At 31.5% G+C, this 13,230-nt stretch overlaps 2 protein-coding genes across 4 annotated transcripts in view; one reads left to right on the plus strand and one right to left on the minus strand.

The window, feature by feature from the left end:
- Window positions 1-13,230, plus strand: part of LOC130441541 (tyrosine-protein kinase transmembrane receptor Ror-like) — a 120,695-nt gene that overhangs the window by 60,654 nt on the left and 46,811 nt on the right. The gene's annotated exons all lie outside the window — the stretch shown is intronic.
- Window positions 1-13,230, minus strand: part of LOC130441542 (uncharacterized) — a 105,336-nt gene that overhangs the window by 42,628 nt on the left and 49,478 nt on the right. The window contains exons 3-4 of one of the 2 annotated variants that reach the window (XM_056775268.1): window positions 7,765-8,060; window positions 3-23 (exon numbers count right to left, since the gene is read on the minus strand). In XM_056775268.1, the coding sequence (XP_056631246.1) occupies window positions 3-23; window positions 7,765-7,937 (194 nt within the window). In that variant the 5' untranslated portion in view covers window positions 7,938-8,060. The remainder of the gene's footprint in view (window positions 1-2; window positions 24-7,764; window positions 8,061-13,230) is intronic. The other variant, XM_056775269.1, reaches the window with a different exon arrangement.

The following is a 13,230-nucleotide window of genomic DNA, read 5'->3' on the forward strand; positions in this document are numbered from 1 at the left end:
ACCTAGTTGCCCTGTTATTATCTCTGTAATAGAAAAATTATCAGTTTGTTAATACATCGATAAGTGCTAATTATAAAAGTACAGTGAATAAAATACACATCAATTTAAATCGTAAGTTCAAAAGTTTTGTTATGTAATAATTTGCAATGTTTATAATTAAAAAAATGTTTATATGCCGGATGAGTAATCGACCTAAAATTTTTATGGCCAATTAGTAGATTTCATATTTTGCTTAGTTGCTTTTGAAAAACGAAATATCGACAAAACGTGACGCAATTGGGAGCCACAAGGAGATCTTCTTCAAAAATCTGAAATAAAATAGTTTATGACATGAAATTATCGGAGAAGATGAAACACAGAGTCTGATTTCGCTAAGACCCTCGACTGTGTTGATAATGGAAGATAAAAAATTACAGTATTATGGCATCCAAGGTGTTTCTTTAGAATCTTACTTTGAATGTAGAAAACAAGTGATATGAGCTAACGGTAAAGTTTCTACTAATTTACCAGTTGGCAGTAGTGTGCCTCAACGTTCAGTTTTAGGTCCAATTATTTTGTTGGTATTCATATGATATCACATACTCACGAATGAATGGTAAATTCACTTTATTTGCGGATGACATCAAGGTATCATTACTATTAAGTCCTGGTTTGACGCGAACGATCTCTGTTTAAACACTGAGAAAACTTTAGTTTTAACCTACAAAGGATTTTTCTAACCTCTGAAATAAATTCAACAATGACTTAATACGATCTTCAAATCCGATCAAATTTACCCGTGTGAAGTTATCCACGGAGTTTTCTACCGGGAATATTTTTTTACAAAATAACATTTTGCGAAAAAATGCCAATAGAGGAGGCATATAATGACATAATAAGTTACATATAATTTTACTATCAAAAATTAAGTGAGTTTTTGAACATATTTCACGATTCTGAACGGAAATCCCAAAATTTTTTCAAATTTTATTTAACTATTGCAAAGGTCACCTAATAAGGAATAACAAAAAATTATGATGTAATTATTTTTATTTGGGTTTAATTATTTTATAATTTACCTATATGTGTATCGGTCACGTCTTTGATATTTGTACATATGTAGTGATTATACCTGTTACAAAAAAACACATTTTATTTCTTTGTTTTGTTCACCTCAGTATAGGCAATTTATTTGATGTGTCATCCGTGCTCAATTGAATGATGTATTTCAAGTATTGGCGGTAATCATTCAGGCTAAAATTCATATCTACAATAATATTTTTAAAAATAATTTCAGCGTAATATATTATATATACACTCCACAATTCCAGCCACTTTGTGAATGGGATAATTGAAATGTTTTACTTCTAAATTAAGGTATCTGCCATTTGTTGAACATGTGCTATTATCTTTTCAAAGTAATATTTTTCCTTTTAACTGAAATTGACCAAAGGGTCAAAAAAATCAACTACATACCCTTCCATATTTATATAAAGCAACATCCAATGAGAAGAAATTAGAATTGGGAATATTTTTTTTTATTTCCATTTTTTTTATTTTGTTTATAGGGTCCTGTTTAAGTTTTCCTCGCAATAGTTAAAGGAAGTTTGAAAAAAATTTGGTTAGTCAATCTCGCTTAGAAAAGTAGTGAACGTAATGTCGTGGCTGTAGGGTATTGATTATATAAAGTTCATTATATTGTATCACGAAACAATTATTAATATTCATAAAACTACATTGCATGAGAAACTACATGTAGTCAACAACTTCATTAGTTGGAGATGTTTTAATATGTTTTTTCTTTACTTTTAGTATGTGACTATGGATAAAACATATATTAAATTGAAAGGCTTTAAGGCAAAACTTAATTAGCTAATCACGTTAACGATTGATAAATCTGTCTTCAGTTACAGGATATCTAAAAAAGTCCACATTTCAAATACAGAGACAAACACACCTATTATTACAAGAGTTGTTTGAAAAATTTCCGACCTAACAACAGAATACATTTTTTTCTATAAATGTATGTTTTTCAACAGAGCCTATACTCTTATTCCAGCAGTGCTGTAACCTGTAACCAGGCCTTTACATACTCTATAATGTCAATTCTTTCTCTTTCCCTTGCAAGTGGAAATTTTTGAGGTTTTCATAGAAAAATATTTTTCCCAAATTATTATTCCTTCCTTAAGCTAAAATAAACCTAACCTAAACTATAGCAAACCTAACTTAACAAGAAACTGGATCGGCTTTTCGATATGCTTATCAATATCACCTTTGTACGTCCCTTCTTCGGATAAACCCCCATCTACTGAAACAAGACCTCAAAATACGTTTAATACATAAATCAGGTTCAAAAAGCCGAACCAGTGGACCAAATCCAGTAAAACCGGAAGTACTCATTTCCTACATGTGGGATCGACCCTTGAAAAAGCTAAACTAACACGTTTTTTATTTTGATCCTAAACCGGACACATATTTGCAACGTCAGTAATTGATGATTGTCGTTTTTTATCATATCTATGCATCATATACGTATAAATTGTTATTTAACTGCGCGGAGGAGTGGGATAAGAGGCCAGTCGTCGATCTTTAGAAAACGGACATTAATTTATACATATATGTATATTTTAGTTTTTAACATAATTAAAAAGTTTCAGGACAGCGTTATTATACACGCAAAAACGACATTAGCATGTTATACATGTCGTTTGTTTCGACAAATGACATCATTTCCGCTCTTATGGCTTCGTACTGTATTTACTATAAATTATTTTTAGAATTCCACCTTTATCCATTGCATACTTTGTTCAGGCAATTTAGGAAAAATCGCTTAGTTTTCCACGATATGTCTGAAACTTTGTATTTATGTGGTGGAAAGTGTGTACAATGACATATCTTTATCCATGGACTGACATAATTTTTTATCATCAAAAACACCTTTGTGTCGAATTTTAAGGCAATTTCTCATTTTTTGCTTATAGCTTCGTTGCTGAATCCTTTTTTTCTTGTCATTAAAAGACCTACAAAAGTAAACGTTGCACGTGAAAAATATTAATTAGCCCAAGAGATAGACGAAAATAACAATGACTATTGTTGTTTCTATATAAAAAATTATAAAGGAGTTTCGTTATTGTCATTGAGTCTTGTAGAATTTCGAAAAAAAATTCCCTTGATTTCAAAATTCCATTTTTTTTTATTAATGAACGTCGACTTCCTACATAAAATAATGGAATCTACTCATCAAAAAATCAGCATAACCACATTTAACGCATAGACCAAGTTTTTTGTTAGTGCTGTTAATTTCTTTATAAATTCAAAAGTCATAAACAATTAAACGTACAATCTCCAGCTTTTGCACACGCCAAAACTCAATGACAATAAATAAACTCCTTTATAATTTTTTATCTAGAGACAACAATAGTCATTGTTATTTTCGTCTATCTCTTGGACTAATTAATATTTTTCACGTGCAATTTCTAATTTTGTAGGTCTTTTAATGACAAAAAAGAGGATGCACCAGCAACGAAGCTATAAGCAAAAAATTATTTCAGATAAAGATAAAGATATGATAAAGATTCCACCACTCAAATACAAAGTTTCAGGTAGATCGTGAAAAACTAATCAAAATGATGATTTTTGGGCTATCTCACCTGGACAAACTGTAGGTTTCCGACTAGAGAACTCCTACTAGTAAAAGCGACACTCGAAAAGTTGTTTTGTTTTGTCTTTTCTTACAAGCAAATGCAAATGAGGAAAAAAAAGTTTTCATGCGAACGATAAATGCTGATTGAAGACGTGATTTTTTTGTTTCAACAACTTTTTACTATATTATATATAACTTGAGAATGCCAATACTTTTGAACTTACAATTTATTTATATCTATCCTAGATACGTATCATGGTTCACATAAATATCGTAAAATATTACCAATAACTATTTAGTTAATATAGAATGTCCCACGTTGTTTGTTCTGAAGTATTTTAAAAATATTTATTATCCTAAATATGACGTGTACTAGAATTTCTAAAAATGATAATGAAACCCCATTCAAAAGTGATACTGTTCCTTGTAAATACTATTTTCTCTGCAAATCTAGTAAATGACATTCCTTGCCGAAAATTATTGAGGAATGTTGACGTGTTTAAGATGGTGGTTCAATCTTTGACAACATAAGTATATTGAATAGTTTACCTCAATTTTAAGACATATATTTTGTTTCCAAACTATTTAGTCTAGATAGACCGACATAACTGTTCAACTAAAAGTAATACCTGTTTAATTACTTTTTTATTTACTAATGATTAGGCTTAGTAATTTTTCATAACAGGTAATTCTGTTTAAAAATTCCAAATAATTTGTATTGTTGAGTTTTATCTCATTCAATACAAAAAGAGGATCGTGTATTTGTTCTATCGATGAAGTGATATCGACTATAGGCGTAAATACCTTATTTTATAAATTTATTATTTTTATAGATACTTTTAATCATATATCCTATGCGAGAAAGTATTCGTTAAAAGGCAATCGAATCATTATAAATATACCTCGTCAGCTTGCTATAACTGAATATTAGATTAACAAACGTAAATAGACGAGTAAAATGTACCTGCCTGTAAGGGAGTTTGATTTAAACAGGGTACCAGACTGAACTGAACCCTTTTTGTACCCCATTCGTTTTTTTCTGGAAAACTTTAATTAGAACTTTTATCTAACCCAAATAATCTCGTCGCCATCGAACTACACTTGACGATTCGGATATTCTTATATAAACTATAAATTGTTCTACGTATAAAATCTTGAGTAGCTTCGTCAACCGATTCCAGTTTTTCTTTACATGTTTTTCAGTTCTGTGAATGATACACAGCAACCCTTTTCGTGACTTCTCGATAAATGGAAAATTTATTTACTCTAGTTAAATCAGCAATTCTTATTTATTTCTATTTATTTAAAGAAATTTTTGAATCAAATAAATCTCACTCAGCAATGCCACTGCTTATCGCGGATCGTCTAGCGGGAATATTTCAAATAAATTGTGTACATAGGTCTTCTGACAGCTTCGTCCAATAGAAATGCACATATGTTTTCATTGATAAATAATGGAGATGATGAGTCCACTTGGACTGACGGTTTTATACGAGGAGTAAACATTATTTTTCATTTCTTAATTTGGTATGAGTGCCGTGAGTATTTATGAAATATTGATTGTTTCTCGGATAACAGTTTTCTCCAATTGATATTGGAAGAAGTATAACAATAATTCAGTAGTGACTGTTAAAGGATTGTAGCTTATAAAATATCGTACACGAAAGGAATCCATTAACATTAGAAATTTGATCCGGATGTTGGAACGACGGTAAAAGAGAGAGTGAAAACACTTCAAACAGTTTATTTCATCTTTTGACGGAAGTCGAAAAAATGGAAATGTCATCAATATTTTTTCAATAAGGAGCTAATAGGCTTTTGACATTATAAAAAAGTGATTTAAGTAGGGGTCACATAAGAAAAAACATGAGTGAAGTAAAAAAATGGAAATAAACTTAATAGACTCGAATTTTTAAATTAGATATCTTAAAAATTAAGAACATAATATGGTAGTGCACTATCTTGTTGGAACCAAATAGTGGGATCCAAGTTTTGTCTATTATTTGGATTCGAAAATGCCGCAATTAGGTGTGGAAATGGCAATGTCAATTTGCCCTACTACAATCTTAGAGGCGCTACCGAACCTGCTTCCTCTTTACATGATAGTGAAGAAAAAGGTATTTATCGATACCCACAGGCTAATCCAGACAGGAAAACTAAAGCCAAAAAATCTGATAGGTCACTCAAGGATTCTAGAGCTAATAAAGAAAGCCGTGACAAACCTATGGAACAAATACATAGCATGTTGGACGATATTTGTGGTAATTAAGGACCGCCAATCATAGGTCAACAAATATCTTCCGCAAGCTCTGATACATAGACGGTTCGAAGCTAGCGTAAGAATCTGTACTGAGCATTTCTACAAGCTCTATATACCCCTGGAAACATCACTCACCATTTTTCAGGTAGATTTTCTAGCAATAAACAAATATGTCCAGGAGTATTTTTATAAGAACCTCTCTGGAAAGCACATATACATTCTCTCACATAGCCAAGCAGCCTTGACAGTCCTAAAAGCTATTGAGTGTACATCCAAAGTAGTGTGGGAATGTAAACAAACCCTAAAAGCACTAGCTAACAAAAAGAAAGTAACCCTAATATGGCTTCCACGTCACCTGGGTATACCAGGAAATGATGAGGTAGAAAGCCTTGCCAAAAAGGGGCAACTACTACATACCTTGGACCAGAACGAATGGATGAAGAATCAGATGGAGTGTTACTGGAGAGGAGGAACACTCCAGCCATAAAACAATCCAAAATATACATACCATATTAGCTAAGAAGTCTGAAGAACTTCTCGTGATTACCAAACTTTCTTAAGACGATGGCAGAGGCAAAGGACGACAACTGCAGATTCTGCAAGCGAGCCATAGAAACAGCAAAGCATCTACTCTGCAAAGTCCTGCCAATTTCGATAAAAAGCTTAAATAACTTGAAGGAGTAGTAATAATACCTTGGGAAGTGGGAAACAGAACCCCAAAAAACTAGCCTCCTTTAGGAGGAGATATGTATTTTGGAAGCAGAACAATAAGATATAGGGTAAAAAATATCTTCTAGATATAGGTGCAGAGTGGCTGTAAAGCAAAAACGGCTCTCCGAAACAATCTACAATCTAAGTGCGGAAGCACTGCCATACGAAAATATTAAAGCTGTTAAATTGTTGTGAAATAAATGACCCTGACTTATCCTACCCAAACATAAAGCTTTTGGGTGCACTGGATGTCTGAGTCTGAACCCAGTAGCTCATGTATCATTTAAGCAAAAAATTGCCTCATCTAAACATACTAGACTATCTGGATTTTCATAACTTCACAACATTCCAAACGTGTGTCCGGATCTTCTTCTGAGAGGTTCGTGAACAAGTTGACTTTTACAACACACACCTGACTAACATTTTGTTATAAGACAATTTATATTGTAGTTGCGTGAGGGTTGACTTCTAATCATAGCCAAATATCTAACTTTGAATCGTCGCTTATTCCTTGTCTTCCATATTATGGAGCATCCCTCACGCTTTCCACTTCCAGCAACTGGAGGTCTTTCAAAATGTGTTTCTTAATAGCTTCGAAGTCTATTGCCGTAACCTACCATCATTTCGGTTGAATGAGTCAGGATGTTCTACTAGGTAACTTTAGTTTTAACACTTTCAATTATGCGATTTTTTTCATAAATTCATTATCAAGTTTATTTTGTTTTTTTATTATTTCTCTCAATTTTTTTGTATTTCTTCACAAACTTAACGTTGTATGTTTTATGAATTTTGTGCATCACTTTATCATAACACTGAACAAGATGACACCATAACAAAAGGCAAATATTGTTAATTGAAATTGTTGAGTTCAATTTTAGTTTTGAATAAATTTTCGAAAAGGATGTTTTCATAAACACATACTTATTTTGTACCATTAAAATGGTAATCAAGTAATATTTGACAACAACATAAGGGCTACTACTAGTCCTCAACATTTCAATGCTTTTTTCGAAATATCAAAACATCGTGAGACACCCAAAATAACTATTTTTTCATTCGTATATACAAAAAGTCGTGCTGTCAGATTAGTCAGATGTTATATATTTACAACTTAAGCCTTGTGATGTATGAAATATTTTTAAATCATATCTAAATGACATTTACTTCTCACCTTCTATTGGGTTTAACATTGCAGTCTTTCCTTCTGGTCCTCAGCATGTTCATGGGCCGTGACATGTTGACCTTGATTAGTTTATTTCCGAAATTATTGCTTATTAAAAAATTCCAGAGGGTTTCAGTCTCATTGAATCTTGATTTTTCTATTTCATAAATTTTCATTGGCATTTACAGCACAGTGACATGTGAAATGTTTAAATAGTTTCGTAACATAAACACTTCTCTTTTTGAAAGGAAGGGTCTTCCGCAGGAATGTTTATTTGCATACAATAAATATTTTTACAACGCAATCTGAAAATAGAAGATCGTATTTTATTTATTTATATAGAAACGGTTGTAGTATAAAACTATGTATAAAAGTTCCGATTGATTCGATTCCCATTATTTTTGGTTTTATAGTCTACATTATTCTTGTATTGTTTTTCTCGAAATTGTTTTTTGTTTTTCATGTTCGAAACTATAGGCTAGGAATGTTATTCATTAACTACATGATGCATGTACTCTAACATTTTTTGGAATATGTAAATCAGACTCCTAAATCCCACTCAACAGGTAAAGCTTTAATTTGTATGCTAATATATCTTTGGCATAGTTTTCGGTAGACTATAGATTGGTATTGAAGGTATTGAAGACAAATAGTATTGAACGAATACAGACCACCACGATTTTTCTTGAAAGATTCCAAAGGAAAATGTTGTAATCGCTAAATATCTAAATCTATGAGGAAAGACCCAAAAATATTTAATTTCAAATTATTTACAAAATAACTTTGAAATACCCTTCATTACAGATAATAGATTTGTTCTACCGGTCCTACCATTCTATCATCTGTAGAAATGGCTATCAGCTCGTCGTCGTTCTTTAATATACTATGGAATCGGTATTCTTTCATCCCTATTTTGATGAATGGAAACTCCTTTTTTAGAAACACACATAAATTAAAGGTTTGATGGGAGAACCAACTCTGTATGAATTACACCCTTGGTGTATGAAGTGTATGAAAATAGCAAATCAACATTATTTTGGGACTTAAGATGGCGTCTTCCATTGACTTGACTGTATTGAATCTAAGTCATAATTAAAGCACCTTGTCTCATTATCAACAACGGAATAAAAACAAATTAGCTTCAACCAAAAAAATTGCTGCAGACAAATAAAATAAGCCAGACTGCACTGAACTGATAATGTTGTTCATCATTAGTAGCATCAGCTACTTTCCTGGTAAACGGTAGAGATGCTGTAACATATTAAAACGACTTGGGAGGTGGAAGAATTACCGTTCATTACACAGGTGATGGTTTTAATGAAAAAATTCATTCAGCAATGAAATTTTAATTTGGGCCATCATATTTACAATTGTGCCAATAGTAACTATCCAGAATATGCAAAAACGCAAATTAGATCTAATATTACTTCGAAATGGAATTATTATAAAAACCTGTACTCACTGCACTTTCAATATAAAAATCAATAAGTTAATTATTGTAATGTTCTAATATATATATATAAGTATTTAATCACAAAACGTGTTGAATGAATTTCTACACACGGTATAGGTATCTTACTTACATAGTTTATTTATATACTAAATATTCACTAACACTTACACACTGTTTAGTTTACTTTTGTATTCACTTTTTATGCTTTATATATTAAAACCATCTTCTGAAACTTTTGGATTGTTAAAATCTCTAGATTGATGTAAACAAACAAAAAGCCCCTATTAGTCATTGCCTGTATAAAAACACACAGAAACTTAACAGATCTTGCAAAAAAAAAATAAAGATACTTAACGCATCCGCCAAAAAGTTGCGTATTTATATTAATAAATAGATCACCTTCGTCATGAATATCAAAATAAGAATAAAATCAAAATAGAAATTTGTTCTAATAAGAAAAATTAATTTTTCTTCAATCCTTACATTTCAAATATGTAGCAGTGATCAATTAAATTATTCGTAGTTTTATTAGAATTTACAAAATAGAGCTATAAATTTTACTTAAATTATTTAGATCTTTTTTATAATTTAAAGCTTTGGTTCTTATGAATGTGAACCTATTCTAAAAATCTCTTTTTAGTGCATTAGATTGCGTTCCAAGAATTTGCGAATCTTCATAATTGAATTTATGTTTTCTCGATGAGTGATTAATGCAGTTCTATTTTTATTATCGTATTGATATAACCTGATCTAAGTTTTAAAAATTATTGAAAAAACTAATTTTAAAATCAAGAACATTTAGAAAAATAAACATATCAAAAGGTCTAAGAATTAAGAGATTAAATAAATCTTGCTTCTGTCATTCTTTGAAGATGCGAGTACCTTACTAGTCGTTTCCTTTCTATACATTTTATAACTGTCTCTTCTACACCTATTTGATCCTTAATTTTGTCATTAGTCACTCTTTCTAATCTTGATGTCCTAGATGCCTTTCTCATTGCGTCCATTTCTGTAGCTTATATTTACCTTTTTATTGGTTATTTTAGTCTCTAATCATATATTAACATGCTGTTGATCGTGGAATCATGTATTCTCATTTTTCTTTGTTTACCTATCTCTGTAGTCCATAGAATTCCATTGGGTGCTTTTATTATCTGTTTTTCCTTGTTTATTCTGGACTTTATTTCGGCTTCATCCTTCATATTGAAATTCACTCCTAAATATCTGTAATCACATTTTTATATTGTTTCGTTATTTTTCTGATCAAGGTCCGTGGTTCGAGGCCCCATTTTTCTCAAATTACAAAGTAAATCCCTGCTTTATATTAACATTGAAGTTAATGATTCTAAAATAGTTCCATTTTGGTATTGTGGAAAAAATGTTCTATGTATTAAGAGTGAAAAGTGACAGTATTATTTTCTGGTAATTACTATAACTGTTACTCTCAAGCAATATCACTTTTCGTTCTTAATGCATGAATAACTATTAAAACATCACAGCTTAAAGTGTATTTGACTCTACGGAAATGATAATCTATCTATTCTGTAACAGTAATAACGTTTCAAATACAAAAATAAAAGATATGCTGTTTGTAGAAGGTGACAAGCGAAGTATTTGAATAGAAGCAAATCAAACGTTTCGCGACATTCATAGAACTACATAAAACTTATACATCAAGGAAATGCAATTCGAGTTACTATTGGTAGAAGACCACCGTGAATATAAAGTGAAAAATTAAACTTAGCCGTTATCTCTCGTGTATACCTAACCTCTAGAAACAGCTTAGCTAGGCTAGAGTCGATTTAGACGTTGTTCGAGTTGCGTGGTGGACCATTCAGTCAACCATTAGATCAAAAACTTCTCCTTTTGGTTCGTGTTAGTCAGAAATGAGGGGATGTCATGAAGTAGTGTGATTGGTACATAGGTATGTTGGGTTTTCTTGAAACATTCTACAAGGTAAAGGATAAGGATAATTGCATGTGGTTAAGAAATTAAGAAGACTATAAAAGAAAGCTGAAATTTTCAAAATAAGGTAACTTCGAATTGCATGATTTAGGCGACGGTCAGTCGGGTGGTGAAGAAAAATCGCTTTATTAAGGTAGTTATTCGAGGAAACGATCGAAGGATGAAAAAAGTCGTGAGTGAAAGTGTACCTGTATTATGTATAAGAGTTTAGCTGAACGAAAAGTAGGATGACCCAAACATATTTATTTTGATGCAGAAAATGGCATTTGAATACGATGTCTGGCTATTAAATAACGAGACCGCGCGTCTAGAGAATGGTCTAAGTGTGAACGCTTTTGTGAGGGTCTAGAGAACAAATCAAAATTTAAGTCAATGTTGATCGTTTTTTTTTCGACATTAACAATATCGTAATGACTGAATGGGTTCCAGAGGATCAGACTGTCAACCAGACTTACTATTTGCTAATTTTGGCAACACTGCGAGAACGAGTTTCTAAAGCCCGATTTTGGGCAACGCACCTGCCCATAACGCGCTATCTGTGAAGCTGTATTTGGCCTGTAAGCCCACTCCAGTGCTCGAACACCCGCCGTACTCACCAAATTTGGCGCCTTGCGATTTTTTTTGTTTCCAAAGATAAAATCTGTTTTGAATTGGACCCGATTTGAGTCGATAGAAGAGGTAAAGCTAAAAACGGCAGTGCTCCTAAGGACACTCACCAAGGAAGACTTCCAGCACTGCTCGATCAATGGTAAAAACGTATGGAAAAGTGTGTGCGAGGGAAGGGGAGTATATTGAAGGAGATCATTCGAATGTAGAATAATTTTTATGATAAAACCCTTTTTCGTAACCAGTCTCGTTATTTAATCGCCAGACCTCGTATTTATAAACATTCTCAATTAAGCACTCGTTGATTGAATCAGCAATTATCGGAATGGAATCAATATTTAATTTTTCGATTATTGAAGAAACAATAGCATTTTACATATGAACTAAAAAAATTAAAGTGCATCAAAAATATTTTCTTAGGCCAATCTAGCTCGTAAACTACTGCTTAATTGAAGAAATATTTGGGATAAAGAAAATTCTCATTTTCAACGAGTTTGATGTGAATGTTTGATACAAAATTTTTGGATATTGTTTCTTGGATCTTTGCAAATTATCACAAAATTTGAATGTAATTTGTAGTTTTAGAAAACATTACCTTATTGCTCTATAATTGTAAGTAACTGAACCACTTCATTTAAGATTTAAATTCATTTCTCGTATCATTTATTATCAATCGCAATAAAATGAAAAAATGTGTACGTATTAATAATTACAAAATAATAAATATAAATGACAACAAATTTTAATCAATCCGATCTCTGGTGCTGTATAGTTTTAATAGCAATTCAATGTCAGGTTTAAGTCGCTTTTCAAACCCGAATCATATATTGAAGTTCTCTATTTAGATTTTAGAAACTTACTTTTCCGAGTGAGCTTCTCACAACGAAAAGTAGAGCCAAATAAGGAGTAAATTTACTTTGCATTATCAACTACATTAGGAAATTCCCCAGCCGATATAATCCTACAAAATTATTATTTTCGTGTTTAAAAGATAAAATAACGAACTTAATTTGCTTGAATTCAATATCTGATGAATTTAAACTAAGGAAATAAGATTAGTTAAGTCTGATTTTAAAAATGACCTCGCATGCCGGAGTCTCACGTGTGCCGATGTTGCCCACAGTTGATTTAAACGATCAATTTAACAATGTTAAAACGCTTAAATCAAGTTTGCTACAAAAATATATATATAATATTCTTAAAGAAAGGAACTAACCTAATTTTTGTATTTTTACCTAAAAACCCCGTATCGCAGAACAAAGCAATGTTTATTTGAATGTTTGAGTGGTTTAGTTTGGCTCCAATTCCCATATTTTAAATCACTATTTTCTATGTACATACAATATTTACACTTTTATCTTATAATTGCAATATTTTACTGAATTATTTAAAAGCAACTTAATATTTTCAACCTTAATATCGTAACGAATTTTCATTTTATGATCGAATTC

The sequence above is a fragment of the Diorhabda sublineata genome, chromosome 3 (assembly GCF_026230105.1).
Source record: "Diorhabda sublineata isolate icDioSubl1.1 chromosome 3, icDioSubl1.1, whole genome shotgun sequence".
NCBI classification, from domain to species: domain Eukaryota; kingdom Metazoa; phylum Arthropoda; class Insecta; order Coleoptera; family Chrysomelidae; genus Diorhabda; species Diorhabda sublineata.